Consider the following 24,953-nt stretch of genomic DNA (forward strand, 5'->3'; position numbering starts at 1 on the left):
AGTGCTCCATTATTCCACACTACTCCATCTCAGTCATGAAGCATGCATGGCTTATAGCACACCAGTATTGTGATCATGTGCCTGTGAAGTCTGAGATGTCTTTCCCTTCACTAGTATAACTGTGCAGACTATGAGGGATGCCTTCAGCACCCTCCCTGTGTGAGTCTAGCATTGAAAAAGCTGTGCAAAAGGCTCCCTATTTGTACAATGTACCCTTTCTCTAGGGTTGCTGTCACCAAAGACTCCCCCTTGTACGTTCTAAAGTTGTCTAACATGGAGCCCCTTGCATTGAACTGATGTGGCCGTAGTTAGGTTCAAATATGTGACTAGCACCCAAAAATGTAAACCGCCCAGAGACCCCTACGGGGGTTAGGGCGGTATATCAAGTTGAAACAATAAATAAATAAATAAATAAATAAATAAATACAGGTGATATATTCCGGTTCAGGAATGGTTCCCAAATGGTTTCTGGTCTGACATTTCAGACAGAACCGTTTTAAAACCGGTTCCCTACCGGAATATATTTGTACTTTCACACACAAATGCTTCTGTCCCGTTCAGGAAACGGGGCTGAACCGTTTTACCTGTAAACCACTTCCAAGTAGTCTTCAGTTTCTTCTCCTGGATCCAGAACGGTTTTCCCCGCCATTTTTCGCCCGCACGGGCGATTTCCAGCTTTTTAAAAAAGTTCGCTTTAGAGCGCTATAGTGCTATAACACAACAGCAATACAGCGTTATAGCAACCCCATTGGAATGCCTGGAGTGTTGTGTTATAGCGCTATAGCGCTCTAAAGTGACCGTTAAAAAAAAAGCCGGAGATCGCCCGTGCAGGCGAAAAATGGCAGGAAAAAGCGGGAAAAAGCAGTGCAGTCTGAAATGGCAAACTGCTTCAGATCCAGCTGTTTACCGGTAGGGGAAAGCCATGTGTGAAATGTTAGCCCTATACTGGTTTACTCCACGATGGATCAAAAACAGCTTCAAACCGGCTTAAAAAGGGTAATGTGATATTCCTCATAATGTTCCCTTTGCCATATTGCAGCTATGAGTGTCCTGACATAGTGCTTAGAAGCCCCATGATAGACTGCAGGCTAAGCTGGTATCCGAAGCTATGCCATGGCTTGGAGACATGTTGGGAGGCTGAGAACGTGAAGGAGAAGAGTAGCTGTATTCTCTCTCTCTGTGACTTCTATGGGGATTTTTCCAGTTACATCAAATTTGTTATTGTTGTCATATTATGCCAATACAGGGGCTAGAAGCTGCCTGGAAAGGCTTAGGGTGTTGATTAAGCCACATTCTTCCCTTGATGTGTCCCTGACACCATTCAGTTCTACACTAATGCAGGTATTACACAGCTTGGTAGCAGCACAATACCACCATGCCTTGGCTCTGGTGTATTTCAGCCTAATGGTGGTGTAGCATCCTAAGCCAATCAGAGGGATAGTTTAGGATTTCCCCCTAAATGTGTTTCTACCCTTATGAGCTGTACAGAATTGTTTCCAGTTACTGTACTGAAAAAATTAGTCTGAAGTAAGGATGACAAGACTACTCTACAAGCCTTAAGGCAAAGGCAGCAGCAAATGGCAGAATCACGTTTTGAAGCATCTGGTTCTCTTCTATTCATTACACTATTGATTTTTTTCTGGTGTTTTTCCTTGCAGAGAGTGAATCTGTCCTTCGATTTTCCATTTTATGGTCATTTCCTACGTGAAATTACAGTGGCAACTGGGGGTAAGTGGGTTCCTATCCATACATTTTGCATAATCTGACAAGAGTGTCAGATGTTTAGTGTCATTTTAAAAACATTATGAGAGCAAACAAAGTATGGTAGAATTTGCATTATCCTACACTTCATTGTCAAGATTTTTAGTTCATCCAAAATTTACTCACTTTCTTCTATATCATAAAACTGGCATAAATCACATAATCCAAAATTATGTCATTTATTTTCCTATTGCTCTTTGTTTCTCAACTCTTGGATATATGCTGAGAAGGAAGGGAGAGAAAAGTAGTTGTAGTTGCTATCCATATAAAGAAATTATAGATTTCTCCTCTCTCCTCCCCAATACAAACTGCTAATTAAATAATTTACAAGCCTAGTAAATTACATGATTAATTAATTGGTAGTTACCTGTGTATGACTGATGTATTGATTAATAGTTGACATTTAATTTACCTCAGAAATGTCTGTGATGTATAGTGGTGGAGGTTCTGTTATTTCCCCACAGTTGCAGCCTTCATAAGCAACAAAGCTGCTTCCAGTTATTGAAATAAAAATTGCACCATCAGCTTTTGATATAAAAACTGGGATGCAGAACTGTAAGGAGACATAAGTGGGGTTCCAATGGTATGTTTACTCATTTTAGAATGAACATCTTCAGTGTAATTTAAGAGAATTTATCAGAGTTGGGTGCATAGCCATTGTATATATTTTGTCAGTGTTTTATTATTATTTTAATATGATCATCTTTGCAAAGGCATTGGGCATTTTCCATGTTAATGTAGATAAAAGCAAAGCATTCTTCATGTGGTCTAATAGGAAGCATGTGCAAAGTACTAATTGTGTGAAGGTGTTCACGGTTAGGGGCACTCCCACACTTACCAAGGCCAGCAGATGGGACGAGTAACTAGCTGCCACCCAGCAGGTCCAGTGACATGTTTCCGCCCCTGCTGCATCCCAAGGCCCAGAAGATGATCAGGGAAGTTCCCCTGTGAGGGATGAAGGCACACCCCCATCTCAAATCTTGTGGGGATGCTCCAGTGGAATTTCCGTGGGACTTCCTGGATTTGTGGGGCTCCATGTTGGACTTTAGAAGGAGAATCAGCTAAAGGCCAAGGAGAGAAGCATGAGAGAACCATGAGCTGAGCTCCACTCATTAAGTATCATAAGAACATAAGAGAAGCCAATGTTGGATCGGGCCAGTGGCCCATCCAGTCCAACACTCTGTCACACAGTGGCCAAAAATATCAGGTGCCATCAGGAGGTCCACCAGTAGGGCCAGGACACTAGAAGCCCTCCCACTGTTGCCCCCCCCCCCAAGCACCAAGAATACAGAGCATCACTTGCCCCAGCCTGAGAGTTCCTATCTAGTCCTTGTGGCTAATAGCCTCTGATGGACTTCTGCTCCATATTCTTATCTAATTCCCTCTTGAAGCCGTCCATGCTTGTAGCTGCCACCACCTCCTGTGGCAGTGAATTCCATGTGTTAATCACTCTTTGGGGGAAGAAGTACTTCCTTTTATCTGTTCCAACCTGACTGCTCAGCAATTTCATTGAGTGCCCACAAGTTCTTGTATAGTGAGAAAGAGAGAAAAGTACTTCTTTCTTTACCTGCTCTATCCCATGCATAATCTATCATTCCTCCCGTTTCAGCCCTCAGGCCCATCCATGCACCTACCCCATTTGTAAGGGTTGGAAAACATTTGAGAGTGGCCTAGAATGTAGGAAATGGTCTTTTACTTGAGCAAAAGTGTGGGGAAGGGTAAACCTACCTGTTTGTCTTTTATTTTAGACTAGGAATAAGGCTCGTTGTGGCGAAAAAATACGAGCTCTAGAAAGAGGGTTGGGTCAGTGATTTTATATCTTGCAGGCAGAGTAAACACAGAGTAGTGTTTTGCAGTATAAAGAACTAATGTGGGAGTAAACAACAGCATGCCTTATGGTTGTAGAGAGTAATTCTTGTCCATGGACCTGGACACATTTGACAGTTTCAGAGCATGGTGTCTGTGGCAGTGTACCTGTCTGAGGTCCTACCCCTCCTCAAACCCACCCTTTCCAGGCTCCAGCTATTCTAAAGAAGAGTGTTTTGAACACTGCTTAGAAAACATTCTTATAAAGCACCAAGTCCAATCCTTCAAAAAAAAAAAGTATTTTGTAATGTCCAAATAAAAGAGTGAACAGGAGCCACTAGCCCCAAATCTTTACCTGGTCACGAAATGTAAACAAGCTCCAGCCAAGTAGTTTCATTATAATAACCTCCAGGAAGTAACAAATAAAAGCTTTTCACTTTGTTGTGAGCTGAGAAGGGAACTTCTAAGGAGACATTGAATGGTAGGATCTCATTATACCAGCTGAGAGAGATTCATGGAAACCTCCTTAACTTTTTACAGTTAAGTAACCATAAGGAATGTTGGAATGGGTGGCAAAGACAAAGGCAGCTTTGGGAATTCCCTCTTTCCAACAGCAAAATGTGTAAAATCCTCTACATTCTGTATGTTGTGATGTTTCCATAGGAACACAGCTAAAAATTGATGAATGAGTTGTGGTACATACCTAGCAATGTCTTGCCCACCACATAAAGATTATAGCAAAATAAAAACAGTACAGTTATCAACATTCTGCAGATATTTTTTTTTCAAAATGCAGCATGCCGCCATTTCACACAAGTACTGATTCCGCAAAGGCAGTTTTTGCACCCTCGGTCTCCCGTTTCCCCTGGTTGTACCATCAATTTCCCACTGTTTGCTGTGCAGCCGCATTTTGACCTGCATCTCCCCCTGATTTCCCCCACGTCTTCTTGATCCTTGGGTCAAAATGCGACCATGCAGCAAATAGTGGGAAATTGAGGAGTACAGCCGAGGGGGGGGGGAACAGGAGGGTGCAACAACTGCCTTTGTGGAATTGGTCACTGTATAGATAACACTATATCATAGTTCCCACACAAATTCATATTCATTTCTCCAGCTAACAACCTGGGCTTGGCATATTCTGCACTAAAAATAATATCAAAAGCCTCTGCCAAGGTAACCCAAATTCTGTGCCAAAGAGGCCTGGATTTGGCAACTTGTATAAACCACTAGGGACAACATTTGTATAAGTACTGTTGATTTTATTGTTGTTCAACGGATCCCTTTCAGTGTTTTTTTACCCTCTTTCATTGACCATTGGTTTGAGATCACCATTTTGCCTTCCCATCTCTGATATGATATATATATTTCTACATGAAGATTTGGTAACTTTCCCTCCTGAATATCTGTAGAATTTTTTTTCTGGTGACAGTGTTTGGGAATATCAGTGATTGGCTAATCTCTTTCTCAGCTCAAGTACAAAAATGAAGAAAGCACAACATAGTTGTCAGCACCTCCACTATCCTGCAGTGTTAGCTCCCCTACTACCTCCTCTGTGCATTCTCTGTCCTGTGATTCCACCACCCATAAACCTCCCTTTCCCATATCTGAGGGGGGGGTGAGAAATAGGAAGTATTTCCATTTCCCTCCCCCACTGGTGTTCTTGTCTATTAGTGGAGGGATCAACTAGGAAGATTTTTTCAGCAATGGAAGAAATAGGTGGATACAGGGTAAGTTAAATGTTCCCATGACTAGAAAATTTTAAGACGACTTTTTGGTTGCAGGGATACTGAGTCTGAAATCGAAAAAGCACCCATTCTTTCCTTGTCTTGTACCTGGATCTTTTAAAACTCACTGTTCATTGAAATGGCTTGTTTTGTGGCTTGTTCAAAATACAGCTAGAAAGCTTTCTGTTGGATAACTCATTTTTTTTTCTAAAGGCATTTCTCAGCTGGGGTCTTGTTTGCTGAGATAGGAGTGCCACTTGTGTAGAAACAGCAGAGGTTACTGAACATTAAATTAAAATAATAGAGGAGGTAATATCAGGATAGCACACACGTTCTCTAATTAACGTGTGAGCTTGGCTGAGAAAATAACATGTCACACTGTGTGAAGTTCAGTTTTAAACAAACTCAAACCACAGGAGTAGCTTAATTAACTGGAAGCTCCTTTAAATGAAAACCTAATGAAAGCCACCTCAATGAGAGAGACAGAGCAAAAATGAGAGGGGGGGGAAAACATATTTTAGAAAGAGATATGTTTATTTTCCTTTCCTTTGTCCAATAAAAGCTCTGTGGCTCAATGCCTTGAGCAGTGTAACCATCTGAAATTTCATTTGTACTCTATTTATTTCCCCAAAGACAAAAGAAATAAAAAAATGTGACATCCAAAGTTATGTTAGGATTTTGATCAGAGAGTAGGAAGGGGACCAACCTGCTTGGATTAGAATAGTAGAAATTCACTAACTACCAATAGCCAATAATTTCTTGTCCATAATCCTAAATCATGATGATTTATCAGAGACCTCCTTCAATAAAGCCAGGTAGCCAATAACAGAAAAATGTAAGTTCAAAGTTGAATGAGTCATACAACTCACCCCCCTGTCCACAACGAATCTGAGCAGTAACTTCAGCATGCAAGTAGTATATTAATCATTGTAACCTTTTATCGATTGAGGTATCGCATAGCTACTCCCAAAATCTAGTCCAGGAGAGAGAATCAAAGGTCCCCTTAAGTCCATGAACCCTACATAGAGAATACCATCTGAAAAATGTGTGTATTTTTGTATCAAATGAGATAAAAGCAGACAGTGATCCAGGGTTGAACTACCTCACCTAAAACCAATCTGTTCCCACTCAATGAAATTGCTGAGCAGTCAGGTTATAAGTTAGAACAGATGAAAGGAAGTACTTCTTCACCCAAACAGTGATTAACACATGGAATTCACTGCCACAGGAGGTGGTGGTGGTGACTGGCATGAACAGCTTCCAGATGGAATTTGACAAACATATGGAGGCTGGAGCAGAGCAGTGGTCCATCAGTGGCTGGTGTTCAGGAGTTTTTTGTTTTTTTTAACTATAAGTAATCCAGTACTATTAAAAGAGGTGAGGGGGTTGCCCCCCCAGCACCAGAGCATCACTTGCCTCAGAGACCAAGAGTTCCTTCTTATCTGTAGCCACTAGCCACCAGTGTTAATCACTGTTTGGGTGACGAAGGATACAGTGGGGCCAAAATTGACATTTGGCTGGCCGAAAGACTCCCGAATTGGCTTGTACTGCCAAAATTGACATGCAGGAGTCTTTCTGCCAGCCGAAATTGATTCAGCCCAATTCGGTCGAATCCGAATCGGGCTGATTTTTTTAATTTTTTTTTTTTGTACACCCCTACTGACGGTGAGGAAAATCCCCTCCATTGCGAGCCCCTTTACAGCCTCCCATAAAAAGATTCAACAACTGTCTTTCCCTTTCCTTTTCTTATTTGCCAAGCAGTTCTCCAAGCAGAAAAGATTGCAACTGTTTTCTTTACGCCAAGAAAAAAGAGAAACGTATCTTAATTAACTTGCTGTTACAGACCTTGGTGCATGTGGGAGGTGCTGGCATAGATAGAGGCAATAAGATAGCAGTTCCTGGTGAAGACACTACGTCTTCAGCTTAAGATATGATAAAAGAGCAAAAAAACCCTGCTAATGAATCAGCGATCCCCCTTCTCTGCCTTTGCCCATGCCGCAGAGGGAGAACACCCCCTGAAGCCAAGCTGTGCAGTGGAAACTTCCTTCACAGCATTGCTGGAGCTGCACAGGGAGAAAAGATGTCTGTGTGGGCACGGAGAGCCTGCCAACAGCCCTGACCTCAGCTGGCACCTGGCCTGGGAGAAGGAGAGCTGGCTGGAATGTGCTCTCTGCTGCAGAGCGGCTCTCCTTCTGTAGTGAGACAAATGAGCACGGCTAGTACTTCTGCCTTTTGGGATGGGCTGGTCAAGCATGGCTGACAACTGAGGGAGGTGTGGCCCCCAAATGCCCCACCGTAGCTATGGCCCTGTTCTGAGATTTGACAAAATCAGACCTGCCTGGGCCATCCAAGTCAGGGAATTTGCTAAATAACATCCCATTAAACTGGCAGGACATTTTCCTCTAGGCAGTTGTTAAAGAGTTGTGGTGCCATTATAGAGAAAGCCCTGCACCAAGCAAAAAATATATATGTTATTTAATGCAAAAAAAGAACTTTGTCTAGACTTATATTCACAAGATTGAGAGGTTTTAGCCTCACAACCACCCAATAAGAAGGTTACACTCTCTCAGACTGACTGCCAAACCAGTGAGTTTCATAGTAAATTGGGGGGTTTTGTCCAGGGCTTCCCCGTCCTAGTCAAGTCACTGGCATATGAAGAAGGAAGGCATGGGAGAAAATAGAGGCTGCTAAATAAGAGCAACAACTGTAATCGTGAGAATCTTTTCTAGATACACTGTGAGTAGTGGATAGTTTCTCACTACTAATAGTGAACATTAAGGAGAGACAGGTCAAAGGAGTAACACTTGTCTTGCCGATGTTGTGGGAAGAGAATAAATGCCACATATCTTCCAACCTATATGTTTTTGTTTACCTTGTCACGTGTCCTTCCTCTCATTTTCTAGTCTCTGCCTTCTGTTCTGTTCACTTAAATGGTTGCTTCAAAAAAAAAAAAAGATAATTCCAATGTCAGTCACAATGTGGTTCAGTAGCAAGTTGACAAGCAGTCTGGATGTTGAAGGTTTTGCTGAGTGATTTTATGAAATGAGAATGGAGGGTTCTGACCTGAACTTTATTGATTTTCATTTAAGTATAGTGTACAGTAGATTACGTTATAGACTCAGTAATTCCAAACAAGAAAGACTTTTCTCCACACTCTGAAAATGGATAGGAAGACACATCAAGAAGATGCATCTTAAGCCTTAGTACATTGAAAAAACGGACTGGAAAGCTGTTGAGGAAACAGTCCATGAATCACATTTATAAAAATTGTTCCTGGAAACTGAGGGATATAAAGCATACACATTTGTCCTGATCTACACCAATTGCTCAACTGTTTTCATCTACCAAAGCATGTTACAATCATGAAGGAATGTTGAGTGACAAACCATATGCTTGCATGAAAGCTGGGGTAGTAGCAGCAGCTAAGAGATGGAGATGTGATTTAAGAAGACCTGGGCTCAAATCTCATTGCCATTCATCATGTGTCTTTGGGCAAATCCTCCTCTCTGAGCCTCAGCCCCACAATGTGGGAATCAATAATACTGATCTGAGTTATAATAATTAGGTTAATTGTGTGAAAACATTTCCTGCAGGAGAGGTTAGTCTACAACAAGAAACTTGTTTAACTTTTTTAAAAATAGAAACACATTTTCTCATAACCCACGTGAATGTCTGGATTCTGTGTTTAATATTATGTAGAGCACTTTGATTTCTAGACCTCTGCTCATGGGAACAAAAGTGTCGGAACAATGCAAATAAGTACACAAGAGTTGGTTTTTTTAAAAAAATAAATCATTGTCCAAGATAAGGAATCCATATGAGGCAGCCAGGTTTTAGTAATAGGGGAACAAAGTCCAGTGGCAGTTTTAAGACCAACAAAGTTGTATTCATGGTATAAGGTCTTGTGCTCATGCATACTTCTTCAGATATTCACAGATATCTTGGTAACAGGAGGAAAGGCTGATTTTAAAATGTAGTGGAGCTCTGGAAACTTCTTTTTCCTGACAAATAATCTGTAGATAAGGAGGATGGTGTGAGGTCTTGTGCCCCAGCAGCCACCAGACTAACAATTTAAGTGTACACAAGTACACAGAAAATCATATACTGTTGGTAGCTTTTTACTCTATGATGTGGAGTGATATGATAATAGTTTTAATCTGGCAGTTTCTCACATCAAAGCAATCTCCCATATGTTGATGTGTCACATGGAGGCAATTTATTTTTTGGTCCCTGGCTTTAGGTGTGTCAGTGAGCATGAAACATATTTTTTTATATTAAAAAAAAAATACTCGACTACTGCTCTGCAGGTTGTACGAAATTTTGAAGCTATGTTAAACTTCTGAACTAAGAGGAGTTTCCCCCATCAAGTAATAGTTCAATTCATAGATACATTTATAAAATCGGGACTACTAATATGTGAACCATCATAGCCCTATTTATGCATATTTAATTCCTGAATGCTGATTTTAATTATTGAAACACATGTAAATGGAGCTAACCAAATTATGTCCCAAGATATCAAACTGTCATCAATTTTTTGGACTCAGCTTTAAAGCAGGAGCATTTATAGATATGGATTCCCAGTTATTTTCACCTGAGGATTCTACATTAACCATCTGTACTAATCAAACCGGACCTTAAACCTACACAAACTGGCAATCTTGGAGTTACAAGACAGGTGCTGGGGTCTGAGCAGAGACCCAAGCAATATCCAAGAAAAGTCTAGAGCTGTGATCCCCAACTTGTGGGCCAGAGCTATTGCTAGGGGCCCACAAATCCATCCCTCTTGGGTAGGTTTCCACCTTCCCTCCACCTGTGCCTTTCCCTGAGCTTGCGTCCATGCTGGTCATGCCCCCCCCCCCGCTCTGTGCTGGGCCAGTTGCAGAGCAGCCATGCTTCCTAAGTGGATCCTCGGGCTCCAAGCAGGCAGCCTCAGGATAGCTGGAGACCTCCAAGTGCACACCAGCCCAGTCAGGGCTGCTTTCCTATTAATGAGAAGAACTGCTCCTCATGGAAGGCTTGCATAGGACATATTGTCTTCCATTGTCCACACCCTCGCATCTCCGGCACCAGGTGAAAATGCCCAAGTCTTAAAAAGAGTTTTGGCTGTGGCCTCTGTTCAGCTTCCTCACAGCCTGTCACTTGACTTCCCTCATCAGAAGGGAGATTTGATTCTCAAAAACTTATACCATCAAAACTTTGTTGTCTTTAAGGTGCTACTGGATTTGACTAGTTCTTCTACCGCAGTCCAACATGGCTTCCCTCCTGAAACTCTCTTCATGGAAGGCATAAATAAGAGAAATATCCCTTTTGTATACTGAATATATAATATCTCACACATATGTATTAACTGTATGTATTAAAACATAAATTCATTCAGAAGCCTTACTGAATCTATAGTAGCCTTTTTGTCATTTGATTTTTCTCAGTGGATACTAACAGTACAAGTACTATTGTGGGGGTCCATGAAATTTTTGATGTTAAAAGGTCTTCTTGTACTCAAAAGCATTGGGAACCACTCATGTACAGAAAGAACATGTGGAATTAGCCATGTGAGACAGTATTGAGTTCAGCAAGGGAGCCAAAACTCAGGGTTCGCAGTTGAGTGGAATACATTAGAATACAATCACTGAGCACAGATTTGACGAGGGGTATTGTAGCTCCACATATAGGAAAAAGAGAACACTAAGGAACAAAGCATTTAATTTTCCCAGGGTTGGGAAGAGATTGCTAAGGAATGCTTGGGAAGGAATGCTAAGGAGTTTCTGATTGGTTGGAGGTATATTGAGGGAGTTCCTATGGCATAGGAAAAGTTCCAAATAAGGGGGGGGGAGGGGAAGTCTTGCAGCATAAAGGAGGTATATTAGACCCTATGTTTGTTACCTTTTTGGATGTGCAGTGTCATGTGACAGGAGTAAACTTCATTAATCGGAAGCTGATGCCATGAAATAAGAATGTGAGAACAACAAGGGAGGCATTGTGCCAAGAGCATCTTGATTGGGCTGAAATTCGTTGAACAATTGTTTAAAAGCTTTTATTCTCTCAACAGATTATTTCTCCTTGAGGGTTCACTGTGCCAGTTAGTATCTCTCTGAACTTATCATGCTGCCAGTGAATATTTATTTTGGCTTGTCTTTGTCCCATTGGGCTGTAATGCAGTCATGCTCAGTTTCTGTGTTCCTGTGTAATCATCTGTCAACTCTTTCTTTTAATCTGTAAATGTTCCCCAAAAAAGCATTTTCTTTTTTTAATTTGTTTTATTTACAAAAGTAAATTAACAAACCATACAACACATTCTATATCAGATATCTCCTACAAACAAAGTTTTAAAAATGGATATTACTTTGGTCCAACTAGAGAGACACTTAACATCTTTGTGACTACAAATAAAGCTAAGAAATGGAAACCGTAACACTTCAAAATCTGATATATAAGAGTCATTTTCTTCTTCATGTATTAACAGAAATTTTATCATGCACACATAAATCATATACTTTAATAAGCCAGTCATGGGTTGAGGGAAGTACCTCTGTCTTCCAAGTCCTAGCCAATACTGCTTTAGCTGCTGTACATAAAATTGCAATTTCTGTTTTTGCTTAGATACAGTATTATCACTCCAAAGATTGAGCAGTAGGACTTCTGCTGTGAATGGAATGTCACATGACGTAATCTTGCAAATCTGACCATGAATACGACACCAGAAGGATTCCATCCTGCCACATGCCCACCAAAAGTGCCAAAATGTTCCCACCTCCCCACAACGTTTCCAGTAGGGTTGCCAAATGAATCTTACCTGGCGGCGGGGGGCTCAAACGTTTTCCCCTCAAATGGCTGTGCCCCCGCCCCCAGCGTGCCCGGCGTCTGTAGGTCACATCCGGGCGGCGCGCACACGGGGGTGGGGTTTTCCCCGGGCCCAATTCCGCAGGGCGGAAATTGGGCCTCAAAAGCGGGGGGAAATCCACCCCCCGGGGGGATTTGGGAACCCTAGTTTCCAGTATTTATCAGAATTTGCAATTTAACCTTGATTTCTGCATTCTGCCTTCTTCCTTCACATCCATTTGCCTCCACTTTCACTTTTTTCTTCTCATTTGGCCACCTGTTCAGTCTTTTTGCCTGTCCACAGTTATTGTGTCCCGCTGATCCTGCTGGCTTTACTTCTTTCTTTCTTCACCTGTGCTGTAAAAAAATGAGAAAGGAGATAGAGAAAGGCTAAAACAACCAAAAATGGCATCAGAGATTTCACAAGATAATCCCTCAGTGTTGCAGCAATATCTGTTGTAGGCTTGATGGGCTCCAGTGGAGGATTTTTATTTATTTTTTTATTTTTGTCTACAGGATGGTCCACCCTTGACTATTAGGTATATTGCCTTTTTGAAGGATCCTAGTTCTGCTGCTATAAGATACTGCACTGTGGAGTCACATGTTCTCTCCTTAGAGCAATTTCTCATTTCTGTTGTAACAGTTAAGACTAACCATTCCCATTTAAACGGGATTGTTGACCAGCTTTAAACCCAATTTAGGAATCCCAGTTAGAGTTTAAGGAAGTCTATAAAATGTTGTCTATTAATATTGTTTATGAGTATGTGTATTAGTTTTTATTGTAAAAATGTTTGGTCTAAATTATCTTGTAATTATATGTAATGTGTTTTATAGTAGCTGTTTGTACGTTTGGTTTAAGACCTCTGGTCAATGAAGCTAATAAATGAAAGGAAAGGAATCCCAGTTAATTTGGGAACCTGCTTAGATTTAGCCATGATTAGAGTTGTTGTCAGTGTATAATTTCATTGCATCTAAAGGGAAGAGGAGAATTCATTTAGGAATAGAAGAGACTTAAGCAGTGATAGAGAGCATGATTGTTACAGTTTAGAGACTGGTTCCACTATGTATGCTGGAACCCAAAGATGGCTTACTGTTTTCTTTCCTTGGAGAGCAAATTAAATTTTGTGGCAAGTGTGATATAACTGCATGTCATGATTATCCTGTGTTAAGTCCAACCATAAGTATATTGTAACCTGCACTCTGACTGGAAAAGTGGAAATAACTGTGCACATAACCTCTAATTTCATAGTGCTTACTTGGAAGGTAACATAGAAATGATTTGCCACTGCTTGTAAGGTACCATATGATTAAATTACTGCATTTGGCATACCGAGGAGTATCTTATTTGGATTCCATAAAGTACTGTTGTAACTTACCGGTCATTCATTCATTAAATGCTTTCTGGAATAATTTTGTGTTTTACTTCTATCTGAATGGTCATCTTAGAATTCAAGATACTATTTCTTTGTGTAAGATCTATCTAAAGTTCTTTTCCAAGGCCATTACACTCTTGGACATTTACTCATGTGCCGGTTTAGCACATGCACACATCTTACGATAGGACTGGAAAGGCCCATGAGGCAGAAGCCTTGCTGAAGTTAAGCTGGTCAATGCCTGAGCAGGAGGCTTCCTGTGAACTTTTACAAATGCCATGTTGAATCCCATAAAGGAGGAAAGGTGGGAATAAAAGTATAATAAAATTATAAATGGCTTAAATGGGTATTTATTGTGATGTAGTTTTACAGATAGTCAGTAACTTCCTTTGGGAGACATACTTTTGCTCCGGGAGTGGAAATTAAATACAAATAATAACAATTTTTGCCCTGATGCTTATTTAATCCTGGGTCTACACACCTCAAAAGGCCACTCTCTGGACACCGTCTCCTGCTCCCATTACAAACCCTTTGGGAGAAAGAAACCTTAAGCAAGAACAGTGAAGCATGTTCATTAGTTTCAGTTTTTTAGTTCAAATTTGCATGTTCTGTAAGGGAGAACCTTTTGTAGAATGGCTAACCAATTACGCAATATTTGAAGCATTTCTCTGGGTTTTGTCCATGACCTGCAGACTAAGCACAAGGGCTGCCACTATAGCAGCAGGCCTCCCATTCACAGTCCTAGCTGCCTACTACAGCTCAGAGCAGCTGCAGGAGAAAAATACAAAAAGTCCTGGCAAATCATCTGCACTGCTACAACATTTCTGGAGAAAACCCAGAAGTGACATAGGAATCACCGTAAAACCACAGAGGTTTTGGTGATTTGCAGACCTACCCTATGCCATATTTGGGATTTCCCTGGAAGTGACATAGTGGAAAAGACAACACTGTCCCCGTCCCCCCGTCCCTGCTCCAGCCATCAGCAAAATGGTTGCCAGGCATGGCTTAGCAATCCTCAGAGAGAGCTATGCAAAGCTTTCCAAATCTTGATTCTATTTTTTATTTACTTCCTTCATACCCAGCCTTTCTTCCCAATGGGGATACAGAGTCGTTTACTTCATTCTACTCTCCTCCGTTTTATCTCAGAACAATCCTATAAGGTTAGGCAGGACATACACAGTAGAAAGAGGAAGGCCTAGGCAACTTTGCCAGCATTGCACCAGAAGTGACATCATCACACCAGCAACTTCCTGGTGATGCTCTGGTATTTGGCCAAAACTCTATGGTTGAAGCCAGTTTGTTGCTGTGTTCTCAGCTGAATAAACAAATCACTTTTGAAAAGAGCTGCCTCAAGTCCAGTACATAATGCTGGCGATGAGGATGGGATCTTGTGGGTAGGCAACCCCACAGAACCTGCAGCAGGCAAGGAATTGTCTCCTTAGCCCACCAGAGCAGCAAGAGGGACACAGCCACCTGCTTCTCCAGCATGGAACTACAATGGCTGCCAAGGGCCACTTCGAACTGTTCGATTCGACTACAGAGGACTGGGACACCTATGTCGTCTGGGTTGAGTTCTATATTACCGCTCAACAAATTACGGATGCCAATATCAAGAAAGCCACTTTTCTCAGCGTCTGCAGCAAGAACATCTTTGATGTGGCTAAGACATTAGTTTTGCCTGCTGAAGTCCAGGCACTGCGTTCATCATATTTTTCACCTAAGCCTTCTGAGATAGCATGTCGGCACACATTCCACAAATGTGACCAAGCTCAAGGAGAGTCAGTTGCTGAGTACATGACCGCACTTCAGAAAACAGCGTGGCAGTGCAACTTCACAGACTTAAACGAGAGACTCTGCGACAGGCTAGTGTGTGGCCTTCATAAGAACATAAGAGAAACCAATGTTGGATCAGGCCAATGGCCCATCCAGTCCAACACTTTGTCACACAGTGGCCAAAAATACCAGGTGATATCAAGAGGTCCAGCAGTGGGGCCAGGACACTAGGAGCCCTCACACTATTGACCCCCCCAAGCACCAAAAATACAGAGCATCACTTGCCCCAGAGTCCCTATTTATACCTTGTGGCTAATAGCCACCAATGGACCTCGGCTTCATATGCTTATCTAATTCCCTCTTGAAGCCATCCATGCTTGTAGCCACCGCCACCTCCTGTGGCAGTGAATTCCATGTGTTAATCACTCTTTGGAATGAAAAGCTACAACGGCGGCTGTTCGCTAAAAAAAAACTTACATTCCAAATCGTGTATGAAGAGGCAATATCTGCAGAAACTGCTGACCAGTCAACCAAAGAAGTACACGAGTCCAGAACTACACCAACGCCCCGCAAGTTGCAGCTGGTGCATCAGGGGTTCCGTGGAAGAATCTGCCAGCAAGGACGATTCAGTCCACTGGACACAGACTGAGATGCGCAAGTGCTCTAGCCTACAATCCACCACGAGATCACCATGTCCCAGCTGCAGAGGTGACCATAAGCACCGTAAGTGTCGGTTCCGCAAGGCCCAGTGTCGTGATTGCGGGAAGATTGGACACCTCGCCCGGGTCTGCTGCTCGTCAAAGGCCAAGATGTCACCTAGAACATTGTGTAGTAGGAATCAATCACCGTCAAGGGACACTACTGCATCTGCCGACTGTCATTTGACAAACAATTGCATCTACCATTCAGTGTCACGCACAAATCTACATACAAAGAACAAGATCAAGGTGACAGTACTTCTAAACAATGTTCCCTGCAAAATGGAGGTCAACTCGGGGTCGGCACTCACTATCGTCTCAACACAGACTCTACACCAACTTTTCCTCAGATGGAACAAACGTCAACTATAACCTTGTGATCTTCAGTTAATTGATTTCCAGAGACAGCACATTCCCATTGAGGGAAGAGGTAAATTCAAGGTATGCTACAAAGACTTTTACGGACAGCTGAGCATCCTCGTAGCGGAAAAACATCGTCCCAGTCTCCTGGGGCGTGATTGGTTTGATGCTCTGTGCATCCGCCTTACAGGGGTCCAGCAGATTAGGCCCCTCCGGTTCCCTCACTGAGAATTATTTGTTGGTCGGCCTTCCTGTCTGCCTACAGCTACAAAGTGTCCTACAGGCTGGGAAAAGCCATTGGTCATGCTGATACACTCAGCCGCCTACCGATCCGGGAACCAACACTTGACCCATCCCGTCTGCAAAATCAGGGCCATCAAGGAGCTTCCGCAGCCACCGCTTCGTTCCACCGATGTTGCCTTGCATTCCGCAAGGGATCCCAGAATTCCTCGGGTCCTCAACTGGGTGTGGAGGGGATGGCCATCCAGCAGTCAGGCTCCTGAGTTCCAGATTTTCAAGTTGCGTCAACATGAACTGTTGGTTAGTTAGTCATCTATGGCTGGGCCACTTAGATCACAGCTACAGTGACTGCCTACAAATTGTAATGCTCCCCAGTCAACTATCGGGTCGGAGGCAACTTGCAACACTCCCCAGTCCAATTGCAATGCTCCCCAGTCAATTACCAGGTTGAAGGCAATAGCGCCCCGCCACCTGGCACTGAACATGGTAACTCAGCCATCCAGTCAATGTCAGTGGAGACCCGGCCTTACCAGAGGGGACTCCTCGACGTTCCCAAAGAGCACGAACTCGCCCTCACTATCTGAGAGGCTATGTGTGCTAACTTAGGGGGGGAGGGGTGTTGTGTATTGAGTTACTTGTAAGTGCAGAATGCTTGAGCTTCAGCCACAATCTCCACTGACTCTTGGTATCCTGAAATCTGCAACAGGATTGGTTGGTTTCAGGAGACAGACCAATCAGTACAGTAGTTGACATTCAGCGGGAACAATTCCTATTGGTGCCAAGCACTCATTATTGATGGGATATTATCGTTCTAAGGGATGTGGTTTCCTTGGTTCAAATTGTATATAGTTGGGTCGTTCTGTATGTTTGTTGCTGTGTTCTGAGCTGAATAAACAAATCACTTTTGAAAAGAGTTGCCTCAAGTCCAGTACATAATAGCCAGCAACATGGCCTTGAATTTTCTGTTTCTCCTGGTAAGTTCCCACATCTCCTGCTGGTTCCCAGGAGAGACCTGGCAATCCTATTGGCACATCTTCAACATACCTGACCAATAACAATCCAAGACATGAAACAATGTTATTCAAATGTACCTTGTGTTTCTATGGGCTTTTTGTTTGTTTGTTTAATAATCACTGCTTTTAAAAGAAAACATGTTATTTACAAATTAATAATTGTAATATTAGGGAAACTAGAGAAATTAACTAGCATGCAAACTGATTCTCTGTATGTTTGTTGGGAAGTAAGTACCATTATATTCAATGGCGTTTAGGCCAAAGTAAATTAGCATGAGGATTGCAACCCTAGCCTGTCTGTAATTGTATGTTTCTTTGAACACTGGCCCTGGTCACACGGGAGGCTTTGATCCATTTGAGGGACAGATTGGGGGCGCATCAAGCGGGCGTGATCACACCGCAACATCTGGGAAGCAACGCGCACCCGTCCCCGATCCGTCTCTTCCTGCCGAAGATGCGGAGTAGAAAAAAAATCTACAAAACACTACTACCTATTGGAAAATCCACGGCACGGGCAGCCATGTGATCGCCGATTCACCCGTCTCCAGCAGCATGCGAGGCCCCCTGCCGAACTGTGCAGGCGCACACATGTGCAGTTGCCTCGCCTTGCTCTCCTGTCCGTGGCTTCCTCTTTGCATCTGATCGCGCTGGGGAGCATATGTGCGGTGGCTGGGGGATCTATCTGATCCCGCTACCACGCTTCTCTTTTGCTGCGGCTCTAAAAAGCCGCACTTCCGCCCTGGCTTTTCCTGCGGTGTGACCGGGCCTACTGTGAAGTAAGTTGAGGAGAGATCATCTTTTTCATTACAATAAATCTACATGCCTTTGTTTTAAAATATGTTGCAGATAGGGACCTTAAGGCTGCAAAAAGTAGCTCATTAAAAGGCAGCAGGCAAGTATCCAGAGGATCTGTGTCTTTTCTTCAAAGAAGGCCTTTCATAACAAAAACAGAATTATGTTTTGGCTGTATGGTGCAATGTAAAGAGCTGCTAGGCTATCAAACCAATGGCTAGAGAAAGAGTAAACTGATCTTGGTCACAGTGCGGCAATAGAAGTGGTGATTGTGTGCTGGTGTTTACAAAAATGGGATGTAGGCCTTGCTAGCATGGCATAAAAGTTTTCAAAGTGGAGTCAGCTGAAAGAAAGCGAAAGGAATGTCTGGCCTTCAGTAATAAAGCAATATAAGAGGGCGTGGGAGACTTTGCTTCCTTCCTTCCCTGATCTTAAGTGCAAGTCCCAAGCTCATTATCCTGTTATTTAAACACCCTCAGATTGTTTTAGGGATGTGGAATCACTGTTGTCTTTTTGTTTCTCAACTCACTAATCTCGGTGTAATTAGAAAGACAGTGGGCACTCTTCCAGAGCTACATTGCTTAACACAAAATTGCAGTCCTGTGGCGGGGAATGAAATGTTCTCCAAATTCATATTTCTTGTTGAAGTGACAAAGAAATAATAGATTTTTATTGGCAACTATATAAAAGAATTATATACGTCTGGGATCACACAGTGTGGTTTTTTATGAGGTAAACTGTTTATTTTTTTCCTAAATATTCTTTCTACACTTAATGGTGAATTCTTTAAGCACCAATAAAACTTTTTTTGCCCTTATTTAATGCAATATTCCCTGTGTGTATTATTTCCCTGATACTCCCTCTTGCTCAATTACCCATCAGGCTTCTATCATCAGACCCTGACCAATAATGCAACATTCTCAGCAGGTTTACTGTGACTAGTGCCTCTCTGTGGAGGGGAAAAAAGTATGGGGGACGGAGGAGAAGTAGAATGTATCACAGAGAATCAGAACTAAGCTGAATAGACTAATCAGCCAAAGTATTCATATAGACAAAAGAGCTGTTGAGTACTAACCTTAATACTAGAAAAGAGCAAGAGTCCAGTAGCACCTTAAAGATGAACAAAATTTGTGGTTGGCTATGAGCTTTCACTTCTCATTTCAACAGTTAACAGTTATCTTCAGATAACTGAAGAAGTGAGCAGTGACTCATGAAAGCTTATACCCAACCACAAATTTTGTTAGTCTTTAAAGTGCTACTGGACTCTTTGCTCTCTACTGCTACAGACAGACTAACACAGCTACCCATCTTGATCTATCTTAAAATAATACTGTCCACATACAAAAAAAAAATTGTCCCACAAATGACTGAATAGATGTCTGAGAATAGATGAATATATACAGGAGAAACTGCTGTCTTGCAATGTGCCCTGTGCAGATTGTCTCATAGCTTCCATTTATTTACGGAGTTGTCTGGGTTTTTCCTGCCAACTTATTTTGCGTTGGGGTTTTCAGAGCTTGGAGCCTTTAGACTGGAGACTTTAATCTTAATTGTGGACTGCATTACTGTGTGTTTGCTTTTTACCTTGGATGTTGCAAAGAAGGTTGGGCATTAATCCACATTTAAAACCAGTACCAATTCATTTCTCTGCCCCGTGTCTCAGAGCATTTTCTTGCTATCAAGGTACTTTATTTCAATCAGACAAAGAACTAAAAATAACATATCAAAATTTGAGCTATGCCATTATTTATTATAAACTCATCTGCAGTAAAGCAGACCATCATGTCAACGACATTTCCTCTGTCTTTCATCTCATAAATATAACCATTACTCTCCCAAGATCCATTTGGAAAAGTTTATTGTTTTACCAGTATGGTTTTGGTTGGGGACATGGGGAGAACAATGTTGGCTGCATTGCTACACCACTTCTGGGAAAACCCAGAAGCAACATAGCATAGCTCTAGGAATAGTTGGAAGCTCTATGGTTTTCCTAGAGCTATGCTTCATCACTTCCAAGGTTTTTCCCAGAAGTGACATAGTGATGCAACTGGTGATGCCATTTAAAAAAAAATCTGTTCTCCCTCTACCGCTTGGAGTGGCGGCGGGCAACTGGGGCTGCTGGCAGGAGGCATGGTAGCCCTATTTATTAATAAACTTACCTAGAATATAGATATATTTAGAGTTTGGCTCTGGCATAATATGTGCGTTTTGAGCTCTATCTTAAATTTTATTGTTGAAGATATACACTTAACCTATGCAATATGGCTGACATAATTTAAAATACTATGGAAATAGATGTTATATGGGACCTGTGCAGATGACCCACCTATGCACTGACTCACTGCGTGGGGAGAAAGAGCTGTCAGGAGTTCACTGCAGATGCGTAGAGGAAGTGCCTGGGTTATTTTCCATGCTTTGCCATGTTCTGGTTCTTTATTAGAGGGGGGAAATAAGTGTTGTTTCAAAGCTAGTGCCTCTGACAGGTGGGCTGTAATTCCTGTTCAATTTTTACATTGATAAATAAACAATTTAAAAGAGTGCCATATGTCTTCAAGGCTGCTTGAATGCAAAAGATGCTATAGAAAGATGCCCAAAATAGTTCAGGAAATGTGCAATGTATGTTTCATTAGCTGAACTCAATGTAACATATCTGTGACATTAATAATAATATTATAGAATGATAATGACAGTTCTTTCACCTACTGTTATAGGCAGAGATTCATTCCTAGAAGACAGTATAGCAACTGAAAGAGCATACATAATTTTATACACCCTCTTTGAAGTGCAGACAATAGAGTAATATTCTTACATTAACTATCTTGCATCTGCAGTTTCATCCACAATAATGGTGTTATTAAAGCTCATATTCCACCACTCAACTCAACAGGAAATTCAAGGCAGATATTAAGGGAAAAGACAACACCAAAATAAGATTTCCCCTATGGATCCCTTTTTTAAAAATTAGTTCATCCTTTTTTTCTGTGGTAGCATACATTCTGTGGGATACAAGAACATGAATTATCACATGGTTGGTAAGCCAAAACAAAATTACATGGCTTTCCTTGTATACCACACCCTATTTAGTATGGAACCTTGCCATTTGGTTCCCACTGCAGGCACTAGTTATAGATACCATTCACCAAAAAAAAAAAAAAAATCCACTGAGCCTTATTTAGGCTGTATTCCCAAACTTGCTTATTTCTATCTCTGCTTATACAAGATGATATTACCAGCTCATCATCTGGAGTTAGGTGACACAGTGGCCCAACCTGGGCCCATAATTTTTCTGACTTAGCCTGACACCACTTTCTGAGAACTTGTCATTCACTGAGCCACAGTCTGACTGTGTATCCTTACTGACTGAACTGTTTAGTTGGGTAGCTCAAACATTTGCCTCAGTGGTACCTTGTGTCCAGTCCACAAGCTTGATCGACCATGACAAGAAGGAATTAACTGAAAAAATGAAGTCAGATCTAACAGCATATGTTTAATGCTTTTATACCCCATTTTCTTCTTTCATTAAATACAAGACAGTTTATACGGGGCTTGTAGGAGGTCTCCTGTCGAGGCCCAGGGACATGGTTATCTTCCACATGACTACTGTATTATGAGCCATTCTTTCCTTGGGGTCATATATAGATATAGCCAAAAGATTTCTTCATGGGGCAGTTCTCATGGTCAGCTTCAGTCTCTCAGGTGTTATGGAAGGAAATAGCTGCTTTGACAGGTACAGCAGTCAGTCAGACAGCCTAGAATAAGGCCTGATGTGCACATGCAAACTAATGAGATGACAAAGTGCTGAGGTGATAGAACAGACCATAGCTTTATCACATCAGACTAAAGGTAGAGCATCATATTTTAGAAACTTCATTTAAAAACTTCCTTTAAGTAGAAGAACACAGCGAGCAAGGAGAAGGGGGGTAGGTTGTTGTTGTTTTTTCTCCAGCTGTGCTTGTTTTCTATATTCATGGATTTTTAATGCAAAGGAGCATTCTAAACTAGAATCCAACATCTGCAGTGGTACAGTGCCAAACATTCCAGCTCTTCTATCTTCTGCACATGTATAAGCTTTAGCAAATATGTTGTATGGACTCCAGTTCAACCCCTGCTGTGACTCTTATTTCTTGCACAATAATAATGGATTTGAGTGGTTACTATTTTGGAACCATTGAAGTTGAAACAACTAATTATTAAGCCGGTGTGAGCATATGAATCACTTTGTCGCCCACCTTGTTTTCTACAACTTTTCTCACTTGCAATTACGTGGGAAGTATTTTTAGATGGAAGTAACCAGCCAAGAGTTTCTGTTCAAAAATATTGTAAGCATTGGGGAAATTATGCCTTTGAAGAGTGCATCACGTGGGAGTAAGTATCTTCTGTTATACTACATTTTCAGTGTTAAAAAAGAGGTAGCACAGAGGAAAACCTCAGTATTAGTTATTTCCTAAACAATATTGCTGTGTTTGAACATATTGGGGTTTTCCAGGCTGGGGTCGGGGACAGCATAGAGGGGACAAGTGATTTTTTTTAATCTGATTTTTACAGAAACTCTTTGCATTTATTGACCTTCTACTTTATACACTGCTAGAACCTAACCAATAACCTGAAAGGAAACTGCATGCTCAAATGGCCACTCAGACTTTGCCCAGTGGAAGCCTCTGTCAATTGAAACCTTTCATTGTGTAGTCATTGTTGGCAGACGATTGCATTTCCAGCTAACTAAGCACAGCAGAGCTTTGAACATACGGTTTCGCCTTGCACTGCCTTGCACTGTCTGAAGGATAAAAAAACGAGTCTCTCCTTTGACAGACAGCCTGGCTTTTCTATGTATGTTTGCAGTTTTTGAAATATAATCTTGAGACTGTAGAGCCCGTACCACTACTACCGTAGTCTATACTCTAAGCAGATGCAAACCCTCTCTATGTTTTTAAAGGGAAAATCTTTTTTGGAACATTTTTCTCCAAATTCAGTGGCTGGTAAAAACCTGAATTGATTTTGAGTGACACAGGTGAACCTCACATCATGGGCAGAGGTGATATATGTTAGGCAATCCATTTCCAAACTTGTTAGCAAAGCATTAGCCAAGAAACAAGAGAGTGGGTCTTTAAGGCAGCAGTACATTATTTGATCCTTAGTTTAGGGGTCTCCAACAGATAGCTCATGAGCTACTGGTAGCTCACCAGCTGCTGAATAGTAGCTCATGCAGCCCCAAGAAAAACCAGGAAAGCATCACAAAACAAATCAGCTCTGGGCTTTTTTTGCTTTTTTTTAAAAAAAGCTTTTATTTCATAGGATTTTTCTTTGTGCTGCTTAGCTGATGGCTTCAGTTCTGGTGCTTTTTATAACCAAAGCTCTGTTTCTTAGACCAAATAAAATTTGGTAACATGCCAGGGTGGGAGGAATAGCAGTCTTGAAGGTTAGCGACTCCTGAAGCATATGATGAAAATATGAGTCTTTACCTGGTAGTGACGGTTCTATTGACTGTAGGACAAATGAACAAAGGAAAGACCCTCACTTGAGTTAGGGATGGTTAGTTTAAGGAGGAAATAGGGGAGAGGGAGGAAATAAAATGTAAATGGCTATGTTAGCTGACATCCAAAGAACTATTTAGATGTAGGCACACACAGTAAAATTTTGTCACATTTTCCCTACCTATGTGCCTTTTGCCATGCCATGTCATAAACTGTTGTTGAAACTTTGCTCAGTTACTAAGAGGCCTGCCAAGCAGTGTTGGAAGGCCCAAAGAGTAGTGCTGGCAAAGCCAAGGCTCTAGGCAAGGGAATTTTAACCTTTTCTCAGTACATCTCCCTTGAGCTGCTGTTTGCTCAGGGTGGGGTGGGGTAGCTGCATACAGGAATCCTACAGGGAACAGTTAAAAAAAATCTTTCCCCCAGTGATTTGGCTCTTGTCCAAATCCCCATGGCTACTTTTTAAAAAAAACTTTGTAAGATCATTATCACATTTATATCAACCAAAACAGAAAGAATTCCAAAATTATTTTGGGTATATTGAACTACTCATATGGCGAGTCCAAATCCCCATGGCTACTTTTTTTTAAAAAAACTTTGTAAGATCACTATCACATTTATATCAATCAAAACAGAAAGAATTCCAAAATTCTTTTGGGTATATTGAACTACTCATATGGCGCTCTGATCCAGGCCATCTGAGGTAAGAAATACTGAAAATGTGTAACATTTCAGTTGTATATCATTAGGTGTGCACATTATATTCTACTAGCAGTAAAGCCCGTTGTGGAAATAAATACAACGGGATCTAGAAAGAGGCTCTGGGGGAGTGCTCTGGCTTTGGGCAAACAGTGTCATTTTGCTGTGGTGACCTCAGCAGGGTATAATGACAGAGTCCACTGTTTTCTCCAGAGGAACTGATCTCTGCTCCCTGAAGAGTAGTTGTAATTTTGAGTGATCTGTAGCCCTCACCTGGAGATTGGCAACAATTGTTACCCAGGATGAAATGGCTGGTTTGGAGGGTCAAGTCTATGGCATTCTACCTGTCTGAGGTCCCACCCCTCCCCAAACCCCACCCTCTCCCGGCTCCACCCCTCAAATTCCCAGGAATTTGCCAGCCTGGAGT

The 24,953-nt window shown here is 41.8% G+C and overlaps 1 protein-coding gene across 1 annotated transcript in view; it reads left to right on the plus strand.

The window, feature by feature from the left end:
* Nucleotides 1-24,953, plus strand: part of PLXDC2 (plexin domain containing 2) — a 190,936-nt gene that overhangs the window by 59,316 nt on the left and 106,667 nt on the right. The window contains exon 4 of the mRNA XM_015410001.1: nt 1,659-1,728. Coding sequence (XP_015265487.1) covers nt 1,659-1,728 — 70 coding nt within the window. The remainder of the gene's footprint in view (nt 1-1,658; nt 1,729-24,953) is intronic.

The sequence above is a fragment of the Gekko japonicus genome, unplaced genomic scaffold (genome assembly GCF_001447785.1).
Source record: "Gekko japonicus isolate JY-2015 unplaced genomic scaffold, Gekko_japonicus_V1.1 scaffold101, whole genome shotgun sequence".
Taxonomy (NCBI): domain Eukaryota; kingdom Metazoa; phylum Chordata; class Lepidosauria; order Squamata; family Gekkonidae; genus Gekko; species Gekko japonicus.